Genomic DNA, 18,528 nt, shown 5'->3' with positions numbered 1-18,528 from the left:
CGACAGTGCGCCTTATAGGCCAGTGCGCCTTATATATGGATCAACTGATGAATTTGTTGATCCATACTGGTTGTACACAGTGCTCTGCCAAAATGTTTCAGTACGTTTTAGTACGACTAGTAAATTACAAGGTCGCATCGCTTCCCAGCATTACGGCAACTGTAGTCAGGGGGCGTCACCGAATAGCTGTTGTACCCGCGAGGCTATTTCATGTCAAAATAGGCTGCTCTGTTAATGTTTCGAGTAAATCTACGGATCGATATGGAAGGGAAACATAGGTAAGTAGTACCAATGCGTTAGATCGAACTTTAGTCAGTTCCGATCATTTTATAGGAGATAGTTTGAGAAACGCGATTGTTTACACTTCGCTGAGGCTCATGGGAGATTGCGAGCTGAGGCTCGTGAGACTTTGCGGATGGCTAATGCTATTGCGATAGCTGCTATACGTACCAGGCTATTTCATGTCAAAATAGGCTGCTCTGTTAATGTTTCGAGTAAATCTACGGATCGATATGGAAGGGAAACATAGGTAAGTAGTACCAATGCGTTAGATCGAACTTTAGTCAGTTCCGATCATTTTATAGGAGATTGTTTGAGAAACGCGATTGTTTACACTTTGCTGAGGCTCATGGGAGATTGCGAGCTGAGGCTCGTGAGACTTTGCGGATGGCTAATGCTATTGCGATAGCTGCTATACGTACCAGGCTATTTCATGTCAAAATAGGCTGCTCTGTTAATGTTTCGAGTAAATCTACGGATCGATATGGAAGGGAAACATAGGTAAGTAGTACCAATGCGTTAGATCGAACTTTAGTCAGTTCTGATCATTTTATAGGAGATCGTTTGAGAAACGCGATTGTTTACAGAGGGCTCGTTGGTTATTGGCTAGTGGATGCATACCGCAACCCTAGTCAACCTCAGTTTGATGCAGTATAGCTTCTATTTTATGCGCCTTATAATCCGGTGCGCCTTATATATGGACAAAGTTTTAAAATGGGCCGTTCATTGAAGGTGCGCCTTATAACCCGGTGCGCCTTTTAGGGCGGAAAATACGGTACATACACTTTCCCCAGAACTGAGAAATGTTCATAATCTCACTCATTAATCCGACGGACTGTGTTTTTGACAGCATTAACCAATACTACGGTACAAGCGCTCCTTCTGACATAGCTGATTAGTGGATTGCATGATTACACGCTATCGCTTGAGGAAGTGGAGCTGTTGCCGTTGCCATTTCATTAAAACAATTACACAAACGTTCCAAAGACTATGGATGTACGAACCAAGGTTATTGTAATTAACAAAAAGTAACGAAATTCAAATAACTAAACTAAAAGTGAAGTGGTTTTAAAAAATTAACTGAAACTACATTTAATGTTTACTGAACAACTTACATTTGTGCATAAATGTCCTTCATTTTTTGTTTATTTTTGGATTACCGTGCAGCAAAAGGAAGGGTTGAACAGTCATTTGGCAAATGAAGTTTATAAACATACATGTTGATTTTGTTTGCATTAAGAACGTTTTCACCTGACAGTGATGGTATGGTATGTAAAACGAAATAATAAAGGTCTTATCACTGTCTTGGAGATTACACCCCGCGCCCCAGAAAATAACAAAATGACAAACTTCAATTAGTTTGTTCACCACTCCATCTTTATTGCTTTTACACCTTTACAGTAATGGCCAGGTACTATTTATATCAGGAAAGAAAATCCACAATGTGAGGATCAAATTCACTCAGATTTGAATTACACTTGCAGCTAAAAAATAAACCAGTTGTTGACTTTATATAACTACTGGTCAAATTGATATACTATGGTTTGAGAATCCCAAATGATTATCTCTACTTTCGGTATTAACTAAATAAATAGTACGTGATCAATAAAGACGGCATCTCAATAGTAGCAACAGCATGACGCCCTTTCAACTGTATTAAAGCTTAGGAAAAGTGAGCATTTGAGATTTTCATAATCAAAAACTCGTTCACATAGAAATATGAATCTGAAGACTTGAAGAGTGTTTTTTTTCCACTGCAAACTACAACCTCACCTTCATGAATGCGAATCACTAAAAACGAAACTGCCCCAATGAAAGTACCAATTGAGACTGCCATGAGTAAGGTGCGCTCACACGCGCACTCACGCACACACAACTGTACATGAGAAAAGTAGTTAGTAAACCCAACATGGATCATGAACTGATACGGCGTGGCTTTCAAAAAAGGCATGAATATATTGGTTATAGTGGAAGAGAATTCAGTGATGCACTGTAAAGAGGTTGTTAGTTAAAATTGGGAACCAGTTCCTGCTACACACACTGTGATGCATTCCCATTAGCTTATGAAATATGTCAGGTGCAAGTGGCAACAATGTGAATATTTAATTGATTGCTGTGGAACCTGAAGAAAGGACTGTTTGATTGCTGCACATTAATAGTAGCTCCCATTATTTTCGGCCAGCGAGTATACAATATGTAGGACTAGTACAGGTTGCATTCTGGCTTTCGCCCAAAGTCTACTTGGATAGGCTCCACCTCACCTGTGATGAGGATAAGCGCTCCAAAAATCAGATGGATGGATTGATGTATTTGAGGGAACAGAAATACTCCATTGAAAAAACATTACAATGTAAAGATTAGAGTTCTTAAAATCCTTTTCGATACAGTCAATCAGATTGAAATAATTTACAGAAAAAAAATCCAATGAAGAAATCAATTACAATTCAGGGAATACTTTATAATCACTTTTGCTCCACACAAACACTGAAAAGACAATTGAATGAAATAACAGTAAAGCTATGTAATATGAATCTGTACAATGTACAAAAATAGTTAAACTGAGAAGGCAGACTCCTGGTAATTACTATTAGCATAGCGAGAATTAAAGATAAAGAACTGGGACAAAATCTAACAGATGGTATTATTTTTCTCCACCAATGTTATAATCCAATGGGTTGTACTCACTAGTTCAACAAATGCAAGTCAATTTCCTTGATCTGTTTTGACGCCATATACAATACTCAGTAATCCTCACCCATATGGTACAAAAGCCAAAGGTCACACCAATCTGTTTTTGCCAAATACATTTTTTTAAAATTGTTGTTAAAACGGTGGATCCTTAACTCAATTCACAAATAATGCGATTTTACAGATAGCATGTCACAAAATACTATTCAATGCGCTTTTAAGTTGAGGCCATGTTTGTGGCATCTTGTGCAAGCAGCATAATGAGTTTGGTAAAGGGTAGTACAAGGGCCAAAAGAAAAATGTGAATAAAATATCCAGTTTCTATACCACTTATGCTCTTCAGGGTCATGGGTGAGCTAAAGCCAAAGCCACCTTACTACACCCTGGACTGGTTGCCAGTCAGTCACAGGACACATTTCAAGACAGATAACCCTTCATTCGCTGTCACACTGAGTGGGAAGTGAACACACATTGCCTGCACCAATGATAGGCATGTAAACTATTTGCAAGATATCTACATTACTTTCACAACAGCAAATGGATTGGAGAAAGCTAGCTCAAAAACATTTTAAACCCCAAAGAACCAAAGCCATGAAAGTTTAGGAGTCGTCTAACCTGTGCTACATGATGTAGCACTCAACTTTCGTATTAATTTTGTTGAGCAAATCTTTGAGAGCCACATGCTTCATTAGTACTAAATTTAAATTCTAAATGGTTTTCCTCAGTAGCTTATGAAAAGTTTGATGATTAAAGTGATAGTGCAGCAATCTGATTAATCAGTAAAACTGAATAATCATTTCTTTCAACATAAACATCTTCCATCCATCTGACGTGAATAGGCAATGGCTGTGATTTGTGGATGCAAACATAAAAGGCAACAAATGTACGCTATTATGTAAATATGAATGTAATCAACGCTGTTGCAGCAATGACAAATGAGGAACCTGGGACACACATTGAACATATAATTATATAGAAATATCTGCAATTATAGCCACCATGATTGCGGTTTCTATTTGCTGTTTAACCAGGATGTTATTTATTGATACTGGCAAATTGTACCTTGACACTCTGACTTGCTGTGCGAGTGTGAAACTGTGACTAAGAAGGTACTGAACATGAATTATATGTTACCTTTCATGTTTCAAGGGAAGCTTGCTGACTTTTTCTCGCCAACTCTCAAGTGAATGGAAATGTAAAAAAAAGGATACAAATTTTAAAAAGCCAGAATAAAGTGAGTCTGCGTCAAATCCAAATGATCTTTTATCGACCACAGGCGACAGACCACACTTGAGTATGCACTGAACATTTGCCAGTCCAACCTAAATAATTTTAAATGGAGGGTACAGCCTTAAGTGTTTACAGTTATATTATAAAACATACACACATTAAAAGGAGGGGACAACAATATTTACATATATAACAAAAGGTCTATCTGCAGAGCCTTCCCTCCGGCCAACCCCTGCCTACTTGCGCATTGGCTGATCTCCACTGTGAACGTGACCACAACTAGGAGGGGGTGGCCACCATTTGTAGGTGTTGGAAAACACCACATGACCTTTAACCTCTACTGAGGTCATTGCCACCCGGCTATTGTTGTGTGCTGCGAAGCGTGTCTGTTTCCTTCCACTGAGAATCAAGCATCAACTGCTACGTTCTATCAAGTAATATTTCACAAAACCCACACTGAGCGATAACAGTCACCCACCAACACAACCCTCCAGCCCATCAGAGGAGACGTTTATGAGCAGCAAAGGTAAAAACACCATCCACCTTCTTAACCCCTATACGTCATATATGTTAAGCTGGTGCTCAGACTGCTGTGAAAAGGGTCAGAGACGCAGCTCTGCCAACAAAATAAAATCTAATTACGAGAAGAAAATGCACACATTGACCCTTGCGGTGATAACGAGGAGCTTCAGGTTGTTTTGCCAGATATCAAGGTGCCGCCGTGTCAACCTCTTTGTCCATAGTTTACCTCGTGTACATGATTTGTTTCCATGGGGTCTTCTTTGAAGCTCTCACACTGCTCCATTACTTTCCTGAAAACAAAAATCAAGAAATTCACATGCCTGCAAAGAACTGTGGGATGATGCAATCCAATTATTATTTATTAGTTTAATTTTTTTACACAAATAACATTATGACTAAATATGGTAAATTTCTTATTTATAAATAAATAGATGCAATACTGTCTGATTTGAGGAGAGGAATACAGTCCCTCTTGTCCAATCAGCCATAAATCTAATCCCCCGCCCACCCCCCATCGCTTAATGTGGTTTAGGTATTTGCTGTAGTGTTTAGCTTTATGAATAAGATGTCATGTAACTTGCATTGAGCGTGTGAAAAAGCCTGTCTTACATGGCCATGTCTTTTGTCTCTGGCTGCGAACTTTCCAACTCCAAAACTTTCTCCAAAAGGCCAATTCCTCCTTCTTTTATGAGCAGGGGACAGTACTTGCTTGCTGCACATGGAACATGAGCAAAGATTTGAAGAACGTGGGCATTATTGCTGATACCACAAAATGTATTTAGAGAAGCACTGCACGTGTATGTCTGTGCATGTATGTATATGTGTACTGAAAGAGAGGATAAGAACAAGCAGGTAAGTGAAATATTAAAACAGAAACAAATTATATCGATACAATTTAATACTTAAAGTGGACATACAGTAAATACATGATATACAATAAAAACAAGAGGAAAATATAACTCAAACACTGTATGTGTGACTGCTGAATCTGTGACTATCATATTGCTATTTTGACACAACGGCTACACCTTAGGATACTCACGGTAAACTGACACCAGGTTGTACAGAGCCCACGTGGCCCAGTGCTGACTAACTGGAGCGATACTTTGAGGCAGAAGTCGCAAGATGGGCTCGAATGACCTAAGGCAATATAGAATTTTAAACAGAGCAAACCGCATGACAGCCGTGCAGCCAGTCAACATCCAGCAAACTTGAAAATAATAAAATTGAATCACGTTTTTTTGCTCTTGTGCTCCTAACTAGGGGGGGGGGGAAAAGAAAGTATGAAGTCAACCATCCATCCATTATCTGTATCGCTTGTCCCTATGGGAGTGCTGGAGCCTATCCCAGCAGTCATCGGGCAGTAGGCGTGGGACACCCTGAACTGGTTGCCAGCCAATCGCAGGACACACAGAGACAAACAACCATTCGCACTCACACCTAGGGACAATTTGGAGTGCTCAATCGGCCGACCAAGCATGTTTTTGGGATGTGGGAGGAAACCGGAGTGCCCGGAGAAAACCCACGCGGGCTCTTAGTGGCTCTTCCATCGACCAAAGCTCCGGTCCATCAAACATAATGTGGGAAAGCATGCCGCATGCATTGAATGACACCTCAATACCATCAGCCTTACTGTCCAGTAGATTACTGCCACGTAGTTTATTCCATTTATTTCAATGGGAAACATACTTCGATTTATGAACTTTTTGTGTAACAACGGGCTCATTGAACCAATTAATTTTGTAATTGGAGGTCCCACTGTATATACTAACTACCAAACTAAGTAAACTAACATACTCTAGTCACATTATGTTCATGGTGAGGATGATATTGTCACCTGTAGTTGATGTTGCGACGTGAGCTGACGTCCCAGCTTTGGATCGCATCCCACATCTTGTCCATCACCGTGTCTCTTAGTGGCTCTTCCATCGACCAAAGCTCCGGTCCATCAAACATAATGTGGGAAAGCACGCCACATGCATTGTATGATACCTCAATACCATCGGCCTTACTGTCCAGTAGATTACTGCCACGTAGGTGAAAGGAAAAAAGACAATAATATTACGTACTTGGAAAGAATCTTTTAAATTTGCAAGATGGAATTACACCATGAGACACAATTTGCTTTTCAATTGTCAAACGTAGTGACAGGTACCAAAACATATTGGGACTTTTTTCATTAGGTCTCTTTTTTTAAGAGTACCGTATTTTCCGCCCTAAAAGGCGCACCTAAAAACCAAAAATTTTCTCAAAAGCCGACAGTGCGCCTTATAGGCCAGTGCGCCTTATATATGGATCAACTGATGAATTTGTTGATCCATACTGGTTGTACACAGTGCTCTGCCAAAATGTTTCAGTACGTTTTAGTACGACTAGTAAATTACAAGGTCGCATCGCTTCCCAGCATTACGGCAACTGTAGTCAGGGGGCGTCACCGAATAGCTGTTGTACCCGCGAGGCTATTTCATGTCAAAATAGGCTGCTCTGTTAATGTTTCGAGTAAATCTACTGATCGATATGGAAGGGAAACATAGGTAAGTAGTACCAATGCGTTAGATCGAACTTTAGTCAGTTCCGATCATTTTATAGGAGATCGTTTGAGAAACGCGATTGTTTACACTTTGCTGAGGCTCATGGGAGATTGCGAGCTGAGGCTCGTGAGACTTTGCGGATGGCTAATGCTATTGCGATAGCTGCTATACGTACCAGGCTATTTCATGTCAAAATAGGCTGCTCTGTTAATGTTTCGAGTAAATCTACGGATCGATATGGAAGGGAAACATAGGTAAGTAGTACCAATGCGTTAGATCGAACTTTAGTCAGTTCTGATCATTTTATAGGAGATCGTTTGAGAAACGCGATTGTTTACACTTTGCTGAGGCTCATGGGAGATTGCGAACTGAGGCTCGTGAGACTTTGCGGATGGCTAATGCTATTGCGATAGCTGCTATACGTACCAGGCTATTTCATGTCAAAATAGGCTGCTCTGTTAATGTTTCGAGTAAATCTACGGATCGATATGGAAGGGAAACATAGGTAAGTAGTACCAATGCGTTAGATCGAACTTTAGTCAGTTCTGATCATTTTATAGGAGATCGTTTGAGAAACGCGATTGTTTACACTTTGCTGAGGCTCATGGGAGATTGCGAACTGAGGCTCGTGAGACTTTGCGGATGGCTAATGCTATTGCGATAGCTGCTATACGTACCAGGCTATTTCATGTCAAAATAGGCTGCTCTGTTAATGTTTCGAGTAAATCTACGGATCGGTATGGAAGGGAAACATAGGTAAGTAGTACCAATGCGTTAGATCGAACTTTAGTCAGTTCCGATCATTTTATAGGAGATCGTTTGAGAAACGCGATTGTTTACACTTTGCTGAGGCTCATGGGAGATTGCGAACTGAGGCTCGTGAGACTTTGCGGATGGGTAATGCTATTGCGATAGCTGCTATACGTACCAGGCTATTTCATGTCAAAATAGGCTGCTCTGTTAATGTTTCGAGTAAATCTACGGATCGATATGGAAGGGAAACATAGGTAAGTAGTACCAATGCGTTAGATCGAACTTTAGTCAGTTCTGATCATTTTATAGGAGATCGTTTGAGAAACGCGATTGTTTACACTTTGCTGAGGCTCATGGGAGATTGCGAACTGAGGCTCGTGAGACTTTGCGGATGGCTAATGCTATTGCGATAGCTGCTATACGTACCAGGCTATTTCATGTCAAAATAGGCTGCTCTGTTAATGTTTCGAGTAAATCTACGGATCGATATGGAAGGGAAACATAGGTAAGTAGTACCAATGCGTTAGATCGAACTTTAGTCAGTTCCGATCATTTTATAGGAGATCGTTTGAGAAACGCGATTGTTTACACTTTGCTGAGGCTCATGGGAGATTGCGAACTGAGGCTCGTGAGACTTTGCGGATGGCTAATGCTATTGCGATAGCTGCTATACGTACCAGGCTATTTCATGTCAAAATAGGCTGCTCTGTTAATGTTTCGAGTAAATCTACGGATCGATATGGAAGGGAAACATAGGTAAGTAGTACCAATGCGTTAGATCGAACTTTAGTCAGTTCTGATCATTTTATAGGAGATCGTTTGAGAAACGCGATTGTTTACAGAGGGCTCGTTGGTTATTGGCTAGTGGATGCATACCGCAACCCTAGTCAACCTCAGTTTGATGCAGTATAGCTTCTATTTTATGCGCCTTATAATCCGGTGCGCCTTATATATGGACAAAGTTTTAAAATGGGCCGTTCATTGAAGGTGCGCCTTATAACCCGGTGCGCCTTTTAGGGCGGAAAATACGGTAACTGTTACAGTGGTATGGTACCCAAGTGGTGGCTTTAGACACAGTCAGTCTCTTCAACACAGACTTTGTATTTTCATATATATCAATGAGAATTGACTTCATGCCTCACTGGTTTTACCTGAAAACAGAGATGAACTGTGGTGTGACCAGCTTTGGTCGTAGCGCTTTGACCTCAGCAACATTACCCAGAAGCCCCAGCATGTTGCGATGTAGCTCCTGTTTGTCTGGAAACTCCTTCAATTAAGTTTCAAAAGAACAGAAGAGGCTTTAATCACAGCTAAAAATATAAACCACAGAGATTTGTGAGTCTTTGGAACATGTGGGAACAACAAACTCACTTTTAGACAGTCTAAAAAGAGAGTCATTCCATGACAGTTGAGGAACATCTGACAGTTGTCTGGTGTCTCATCAGTAATATTCCACAGAGCACTCCAAGAGAACTCCATCACCTGGTCACACTGAGTGTAAACAAACGTAATTTAACTAACAATACAATTTTATTCATATTCAATACCTTTAACAGCGCTAGCATATCGACTTCACATTAAAACAAGATACATAGAATTCTAAAATAATGAACATACTGAGACAACCTCAATGAAAACCGAAATCAATGACTTGCAACTCACCATTCGATCCTGTAACTTCTTTTGTATTAAGTTCAACATTGTCTGAGAACACAGAAGAATGAATTGAAAATGATCAGAAAATAAAGCCGTTAGCACCATCTAGGGATGACAAGAAAAAAATATTTTGCTGCAAAAGACTACAACAGCAAATACATCCACCCGTTATGATAAAGCCTTAAATATGTGTTTTTGGTGGGAAAAAAACCTCACTCTACTAATTAAAAACTTCATCTTAATGTTACCTTCACAAAACCCATCTTTCCCACAGCTTCCTTATGGTGGTTGTCAACCTGGCAGACTAAAGCATTGCAGAGGTGCACAGCGATTCTCTGAATGGATTCATCCTGCCTTGCCGGCTCCAGGATTTTTAGCAGCAGCTGGTTTACCCGACTGTACTGAAACTCCAACTCCTCGGGAATACTGAAGTTGCACAGAGTCAAGCAGCAGTTCCTTTGAACCTTGTGTGGAGATGGGGAGGGAATTAACACTTAACATTGTGCAATGTAATGATGCATGCTTATTCTACATTTCTACTAGCTCAATTAGATCAAACAAATAAATGACACAGCAGACATCAGTAAGAGAATGAATAATAAGAGTGACAATTTTATGTTAGTACCTTTTTTTTTTAATTTTGCAAAGAAGCTTTGCATTCCCCGACCAAAATCATAAAGTTCAGTTCTTTACTTAATGTGTTAATCAGGGATGAGAATGGCAAATGTGAAAAATCACTGAAAAGTAGCCGGGGTTCTAGGGGGGTGATATATATTTATATATATCTACCCTAGATCTATCTACCGTAATTTTCGGACTATAAGTCGCTCCGGAGTATAAGTCGGACCAGCCATAAAATGCCCAAAAATGTGAAAAAAAAACCCATATATAAGTCGCTCCGGAGTATAAGTCGCATTTTGGGGGGCAATTTATTCGACAAAATCCAACACCAAGAACAGACATGAACGAGCAACAACAGGCTAAACGATACGGTATGCTAACGTGACAAACACAAACGAGGAGCTGAGAACGGGCCTGACGTAACATTCAGTTATTTAAAAAAACTATTACATAAATAACACGTTTATAAAACCATCTTGTCACTCCAATTCATTAAATCCATCGATCGTCCTTTGTCAACAATGCCGTGTGCCGCGCCGCAGTTCAAATTATTCCACAGGCCCATACAATGATATATAAACTATATTTTAAATAACTATCACATAAACAACAATATTATCAAACCATTTGTGTCACTCCAAATCATTAAATCCATCGATCAAATTTCTCGTCCTTTATGTCATCCTGGTGACAGAGGACATGTCCAGAGGATATGGCGCCTTAAAGTGTTAATTACTTTATTTGATTTTTTCTCTATTTTTCATGTTTTGAATATGTTCAAGATAAAGATATCAAAGCATGTGAAGTGATCAACTATACTAAAAATAACATGTGAAGTGGTCAACTATACTTGTAAGTAAGTGATGTGTTAATGATCAAGTAAAAATTTGTGGAAAAAAACATATATAAGTCGCTCCTGAGTATAAGTCGCCCCCCCACCCAAACTATGAAAAAAAACGCGACTTATAGTCCGAAAATTACGGTAACTAAATAACTCGTCTACAAGTGATGAAAACCCAATTGCAATTCACATTGTGGCGGTGTAAAAACACTTAGTTCTCTGCGTAAGTTAAGTTAACAAGGAGAAATGATGTGACGAAAGTAGCGCCAAAATGCTGCAGAAAATAAGGCGGATGTTGTCGCATCAGTGCTGCCAGTTAGTTAGGTTTACAGAGGCAAGCCGATTTCCGGACGATAACTTCACGGCGGGCGAGCTAATGCTCGCGAGTGCCGAGGCTAACGTTGCCCGCTTCACTACAGCCCCCCCCCATACATATAAACAACATTTTCTCGACGGATTTACACGATTCACGAAAATTATACTTTCGACGGAAAAAAACACGGGAACCAGCGGATCCGCGGAAAATTCTCATCCCTGGTTAATACAAATTGAAACAACATGGTACACTATGGTGGCATGATGGTCGACTGGTTAGCTCATCAGGCCTTCCTGTGTGGAGTTTGCATGTTCTCCCTGCGCCTGCGTGGGTTTCCTCCGGGCGCTCCGGTTTCCTCCCACATCCCAAAAACATGCATTGTAGACCAATTGCGCACTCCCAATTGCACATAGCTGTGAGTCTGAGTGTAAATGGTTGTTTGTCTATTTGTGCCCTGCAATTGGCTAGCAACCAATTTGGGTGTCCCCCGCCTACTGCCCGAAGTCAGCTGGGATAAGCTACAGCACGCCTGCGACCCTCGTGAGAAGCAGTTCAGAAAATGGAAGGATGGATGGTACACTTCATACATAACAGAACTAGAAAAGGATGACCCTTCTTCATGGCATTAATAAAAAGAGCACACTTACAGTGACCTCCTGGTATTGCTCCATTCCATTTAAAACCACTCGAATGACCTCCTGGCGAAGCCGCACACTTTGGTCACTGCGGTATTCGGTGTTTGTCAGGTAAAAGAGCGCAGCACTTCCTGTCACCTGAATGCTCTTATCATATTTGTGGCACTTCAATGCTGCTATAACAAGCTGAAACACGACATTAGCCAACATTTTTTTTGTCAAAAGAATTTTGTCGATTCGTTGATGGTCTTGCTTTTAAAGTCTCATACCTGTAATGCTCGGAGTAGCTGGACGCAGTGTTGTATTCTGGCGATGTCAAACAGTTGATTGATAGCTCTATGGGCCAATTCAGGACGAAACTCAGTGTAAGCTTCAATAGCATTTAGGACCTGGTCTTCATTCTTTGAACCAGTCACCTGCAAATGCACCACACCACCAAAAAGCACAAACAAAAACTGTTACTGGTATACTAAAATGTAACTTGACTTGTTATATTGTTGATTGCGCCTATGAATTTTCTCATCATCCTGGTCACTCTCAGACCATTGAATCGATCACAGCTGGAGTTTTCTGGTTTCTTAGGCTACGTTTACACCACAGGTTTATAAGATAATGCATTAGAAATACCTTACTTTCAAGATTTAAGACATTTGTGTCAGTAGTACCTTATAAGCCGGGATATGCGTCACATTACAAAGGGTAGTGTCATATAAACCCAAAAACTGCAGGGGCCTCTTCAGCTCTTGGAAAGGGTAGATGCTGCTCTTGCATGGCTCGTTACTAGAGAAGAATAAATGCTCTCAGAAGATCATAAACGTTTTTTTTTTTTTATAACCATCGTCAGCTTAGTTTAATGCTATTTACCCACCTTGGACGGCCCATAGCTTCTTCTAGGTGTGGAACTGTGCAGTTGTCAAGCATGATGTGACCTGAAATGTCCAGTGAGACCAGATTGACCAGTCTTTGAACGATAGCAGTCAAGATCTTCCTTGTCATCTTGAACTTGGAAGTCCTCCTACTCTCACGCGAGATGTCAAGATGCCTGAGGAATGCAGGTTTATTAGTTAATGGTGGACTTTCAGAATGGTTTACGTGCTCATTTTAACAACTAAACTAAGATTGTGTTTGATCAGATATTGAAATGAAAGTAAAACCACTCTCCACGAGTACGGTGCAAAAGCCTATTTATTGGTTATCACTTTGTTTTGCGGTTCACGAGTTCACAAAACAACATCCATTAGGACTGGTTGCTCAAGAGATGTCTTTCTGAGCACTGCTGAGCTACCCTTAAGCAACCACCAAAACCTCTCAAAGAAGCGGACTAGCACATTTGTCTGCAAATGTATCTTTAAATAATTTATATATATAAAACAAAAAAAAAAGAAATGCAAGAAAATTTTAGGCAACAGACTTGTTGAAAAATGAGGAGAAACAAACCTTGGAACTTACCTGAGATTGACAAGTTCCACCACCGTATTGACCAACTCTTCTGAAAGGTCCACATTGTAGAGAACAAGAGATGCCAGTCTGTCTTTCCACTGAGTTAGAAAGGTTGTCCCCAGTAACTGTACGTTTGACAGATCTAGTGAGGTGAGCGACTTCAAGGGTTTGAGCAAAGTCTCAGCATGCATCTCATCTGGTAGGCCACCCAGGTTGAGCAACCGCAGGCGGTTAAACCCCTGAAAGTTAAAGTCCGTCTTTAATGCCTGCCTTGACACAGGGCTTTCTTCCTCGTCATCCTCTGTATCTTCATTGCAAGCTAATGGGGCGCCGCCCTTTCTATAGAATATGTTGCTGCAGCCAAAAAGACAAAGAGAGACCAGCGTCTCGCGGAAGCAAGTCAGTGTTTTCAAGCTGCGGGATGACAGACTGTTGCAGTAGGTGAGGTGAAGCTCAATCAGGTCCTGGAGGAACACATTAAAAAGTATTAAAGGACTTTTAGTGGACAGCAAATTTAGGCTCAATAGAAACTTTTGGGGGAGGGGCACTGTCAATAATCCTAAATAATCAAGATCATCAATGAAACTCAATCTTACGTCAGGGTTATATCTTTCTTTTTGCCATAAAATGGTGACACTTGAAAATGGAGATGAAAATTATCAAAACCATTCTAGCATGTACTGAATCATAGACAATAAACAACTGGATTCAGTTAAATTACTCATCACAAATGATCCATTTTCAGAATAAGCTAGAAGTACTAGTAGTATTAGTATTACCTACCATGCTAACTAATATTTGTAAAACTGACTAACTGGTTCAAAGTTCAAATGGATGTGACCTCCCTCACACATGGGCAAACAAATGTGTACTGGCGCTTCATGCAAACAGGCATTAAATTAATAAATGCACCTTGTGACATTTAGACAGGATAATAAATCTTAAGATAACAAGTCGAACAGCAAAGTAAACTACACAAATAGTACTTTGGGAGAGAAGCAGAGACATACTTTCAGTTTTACATTTACTGTGTAAGTTGTCCACTACTAGTTGCATCTCTAGTAGTTTGTCTTTTGAGTGTTTTCTTTTTTAGTTTTCGATCGTATCCTGGAAATCGATTAACTACAAAGCTTATATTTGTTGTCAAAATTACACAGAGCAGATGAGTATAAAAACAATGTGAATGTACTTCACTTATAACTGTTCCCCGCATATGGTCTGTTCTATTACACATAAATATACATTATGAAAATTGATCTTCGTTCAAATACAGTACAGCCTTTTACCTGTTTTCTTATAGCCTCCAAGTCTCTGTCATGGACAAAGTCTTCCTTCAGCTGCACCCTGGTGAGTCTGGTGCTCCGGGGTTCCGAGAATAGTTGGAAAAAGTTCTCTTCTGGTTCAAAGTTACTGTCTGTATGGACCAACTCCATGTACCTGTTTAAGCAAACAAATCATACAACTTGAAATGCATGGAATCTGTAATACAATAAGAAAGCTCATAACTGACTAAACTAAAAACATGAAAATTAGACAAGTGTTCATAATAATTCCATATACATACACGTTGACCAATTTGTCGCAGATTTCACTGGGAAGAAAGATGTCTGAGCGCAAACAGAGCTTGTCCCTCAAACCCTGATAGCACATTGTCTTTCTGAGGTTCCTCAAGCAGAATACTGTGGCCAGAGTCATGAGGCTGTCAGGGTTGTCTCCTTCTTTGGCTGCCATGTTTGCCTTTTCTTGTCCGGCTCAGATCCAAGACTGGGCAGTGCAGGAGACCTGAAGAGACAACGACAAATTACATGCATTCTAAGGATGAGGACATCCTTCAAAACAGTGTGGATGAGCAGTACCCAAATTTTGATCATTATATATTTTATATATTTAGAACCATATAAAGGCATTAAGGCTATGGAGATGAGAGATTAACTTGGCAAGGGAAACAGATACAGCACCAAATCAGAAATAATTTCTAACACTACTGAAAGTAAAGGTCAATAGAACATACATACATGCATACATGCATTCATGGATACATGCATTCATGGATACATGCATTCATGGATACATACATACATACATACATACATACATACATACATACATACATACATACATACATACATACATACATACATACATACATACATACATACATACATACATACATACATACATACATACATACATACATACATACATCAGCTCAGTGGCCTTGTGGTATGAGTGTCCGCCCTGAGACTGGGAGGTCGTGGGTTCGATCCCCGGCCGAGTCATACCAAAAGACTATAAAATGGAACCCGATGCCTCCCTGCTTGACACTCAGCATTAAGGGTTGGATTGGGGATGCTGTGAGGAGCTGCGCCCCACAGTCATTGTTAGCAATGTATAGGTTCTACTATGGAAGCTCGTCTGAGGACGACCTAACTACATGTGTGTATTTACATATATAGAGATAGATACTATATAGATACTATATAGATACTAGATAGATGTGTGGTGTGTGTATTGGGTGGATATATATATATATATATATATATATATAATATCAGGGACGTGCGGTCAGAGGACGCCTACCCTGCAATCATGAAAAGGGGAAAAACAAATTCAATTGCTTTTATTAAGAAGTCATTTTCCTTTTAATTTCAATAATTTTGAACCAAAATTGCTGAATTTTTATAGTTATTTTAAAATGGAAGATGATTCGCTCGGAGGAGCCAACTTCCTGTCTAGCCTCCTCTGAGGATTGTGTAATCACACGGCCGCCTATGTTGACAGGCTATGCAGTTAGACCAGGGGTTGGCAATTCCGGTCCTCAAGGGCCAGTGTCTTGCATGTTTTCTATGTCACCCTGTTGCAACACACCTGATTCAAATGATCAGATAATTAGCAAGGGTCTGCAGAAGCTGGATAACAATCCTGATCATTTGAATCAGGTGTGTTGCAGCAGGGAGACCTATAAAACATGCAGGACACCGGAATTGCCCACCCCTGAGTTAGACAGAACTGCTCTCTGTCTTTATGTCGCTGTTTAAGTGTTCAAACACCGTGGCGATATTCACTAATTTCCGTAGTTAAGCTGGTGTATATAATATCTTGTGTTTTTTGCCATCTGTCTGTAACGTCGTGTTTCTTTAGATCAGGGGTCACCAACTCCGGTCCTCAAGGGCGCCAATCCAGCCTGTTTTAGATGTATCCCCCCTGCAACACACCTGATTCAAATAATCAGGATCGCTATCAGCCTTAATAGAGCTTGCTGATGAGCTGATCATTTGAATCAGGTGTGTTGTTGCAGGGCTGCACCTAAAACAGGCTGGATTGGCGCCCTTGAGGACCGGAGTTGGTGACCCCTGCTTTAGATGAACAAAACGGCTTTGAAAAGAGACCTTACGGAGGCTACGAAAAAAGGTTCTCCAGCCTTATGGCAGGGGGTGCTAGTGATCCCGGGATGCTTCATGCGCCTACCTAGGTAGGCCAGCTGTCTCCAGTTCAAATTTAAAGTGAACAACTGAGGAGCAGTCATCCATTTGTTTCGTTTTACATTTGTTTTTTTTCGGGGGGTTTTCCCGTTTTTACATTTCGTTTTACAATGGAGGCTTGCATATCCAAAAGATTTTCAATGATGGATTTTCAATCAAAGCAGGAGGTCATCAGTAAAGCAAGAGCAACTCCGGAGTTAGAAGGTTTGAGTCGGACAACGGGACTTAGGACCATGTCTTTTCAAACGGAGTGGTACGCACGATCGAAAACAAGTTTATGATTCCATGTGCTTTATTGAGTGTTTTTAGGCGTGAAGAGTGCTGATATGAAAATAGTCAAATAATTTAAATAATGTTTAAATAAAGTTTAAGTAAAATTAAATAATGAATAAGTCACACTAGAGCAGCGTTCCCCAATCTTTTTTGTGACATGGTTAGGTGCCGGACAAATTTTACCGGGGGTGGGGGGGGTTGACGTCAGCGCCTCCCCAGTCATGAACCTCACCGCACGTCACATATATATACATTTAAAGCTGATGCAAGTGGCACACTTGCCATTCCCCCCAAAAATCTTAGATCTAAAATTTATCCTGTCTCTGGATTAATTTCGAAATTAAAAAAAACATTTTTTAAAAAAACGTGTGAAGGAAAAAATGTCATGCAGTTAGCCAATCGAAGGACTGTGTAAATACAATTTACATGCCAAAAAAAAAGTACAATATTGGCCATCTTGCTGATTGTTGGTGACTAAACTTCGCTACTTTACAACTTGTTCAACATTTAAAACAATATGACCTATTGTCGTAATATACAACTCTTGTAGGTGGACATTGGATAAATACATAGATTCACCTTCTTGTGGTGGCTATTACTGGGTTGTTAGCAATTAAGCAATGAATCCAAAGCGACTAAGTTAGCAAGCAAGCTAGATAGCGATTAAGTAGAACAATTTTCTTAAATAACACCAACGCCTAACAATCAGATATGATCGGGCAGCGAACTACTTGATCAGTTGCACACACTACTTAAAAGTAGTTGTTATTCTATATTGGGTTCCAATAGCCGGCATCACTAGTGTATTTCAGGTTACGTTAGCTTTCGGCTAACGATGACTTTCCCTGCAATGTTAGCGAACTTAGCTGTGCGGCTAGCGCTAGGTCCAAACATTTGTGGAAATACAGGAAACAATCAATGGTCAGCAATTTCTGAGTAGATAAGTCATCATCTAATGCTCTACCTTAGCTTTCGCCAAGGCTTTGCGTCTTGATAAAGGCGACAAACGGAGTTATCACCAGTCTTCGCTCATCTGATTTTCGTTTTCGTCTGATGTCAACAAACAGACTCCTCCTCCTACCTCTACTACAAGTCCGACCTCCCCTCTGTCCCTCTTCCTCGTTTTCTCGCGTTGCTATGCAAAGGTAGAGAGAGAGAGAGAGAGAGAGAGAGAGAGAGAGAGAGAGAGAGAGAGAGAGAGAGAGAGAGAGAGAGAGAGAGAGGGGGATATTATTGTCGTTGCAGTGAGATTTGTCTTTCA

The 18,528-nt window shown here is 40.3% G+C and overlaps 1 protein-coding gene across 1 annotated transcript; it reads right to left on the bottom strand.

Annotated features, from left to right (window-relative positions):
- Positions 1 to 1,637: 1,637 nt before the first annotated feature.
- zer1 (zyg-11 related, cell cycle regulator) lies at positions 1,638 to 18,385 on the bottom strand. Its single transcript, XM_037265811.1, has 16 exons — positions 18,232 to 18,385; positions 15,077 to 15,294; positions 14,799 to 14,949; positions 13,522 to 13,976; positions 12,941 to 13,114; positions 12,738 to 12,852; positions 12,342 to 12,488; positions 12,085 to 12,258; positions 9,908 to 10,123; positions 9,666 to 9,707; positions 9,375 to 9,494; positions 9,155 to 9,270; positions 6,557 to 6,745; positions 5,762 to 5,859; positions 5,329 to 5,431; positions 1,638 to 5,009 (listed from the first exon to the last, which is right to left on the bottom strand). The coding sequence occupies exons 2-16, from the start codon at positions 15,241 to 15,243 to the stop codon at positions 4,922 to 4,924; spliced, it is 2,355 nt and encodes a 784-aa protein (XP_037121706.1). The 5' UTR covers positions 15,244 to 15,294; positions 18,232 to 18,385; the 3' UTR covers positions 1,638 to 4,921.
- Positions 18,386 to 18,528: the final 143 nt, after the last annotated feature.

This window comes from Syngnathus acus, chromosome 12 (assembly GCF_901709675.1).
Source record: "Syngnathus acus chromosome 12, fSynAcu1.2, whole genome shotgun sequence".
NCBI lineage: Eukaryota > Metazoa > Chordata > Actinopteri > Syngnathiformes > Syngnathidae > Syngnathus > Syngnathus acus.
Note: the sequence above shows the minus strand (reverse complement) of the source record. Positions and strands in the feature narration are given on the sequence as shown.

Excerpts from the sequence above, each read along its gene's own strand:
- zer1 (XM_037265811.1), bottom strand. The coding sequence starts at position 15,243 with ATGGCAGCCAAAGAAGGAGACAACCCTGACAGCCTCATGACTCTGGCC. Across the intron at positions 14,950-15,076 it reads TGCGACAAATTGGTCAACGT|GTACATGGAGTTGGTCCATA; the intron begins GTATGTATATGG and ends TTGCTTAAACAG. Across the intron at positions 10,124-12,084 it reads AGCAATACCAGGAGGTCACT|GTTCAAAGGAACTGCTGCTT; the intron begins GTAAGTGTGCTC and ends TCTCCACACAAG.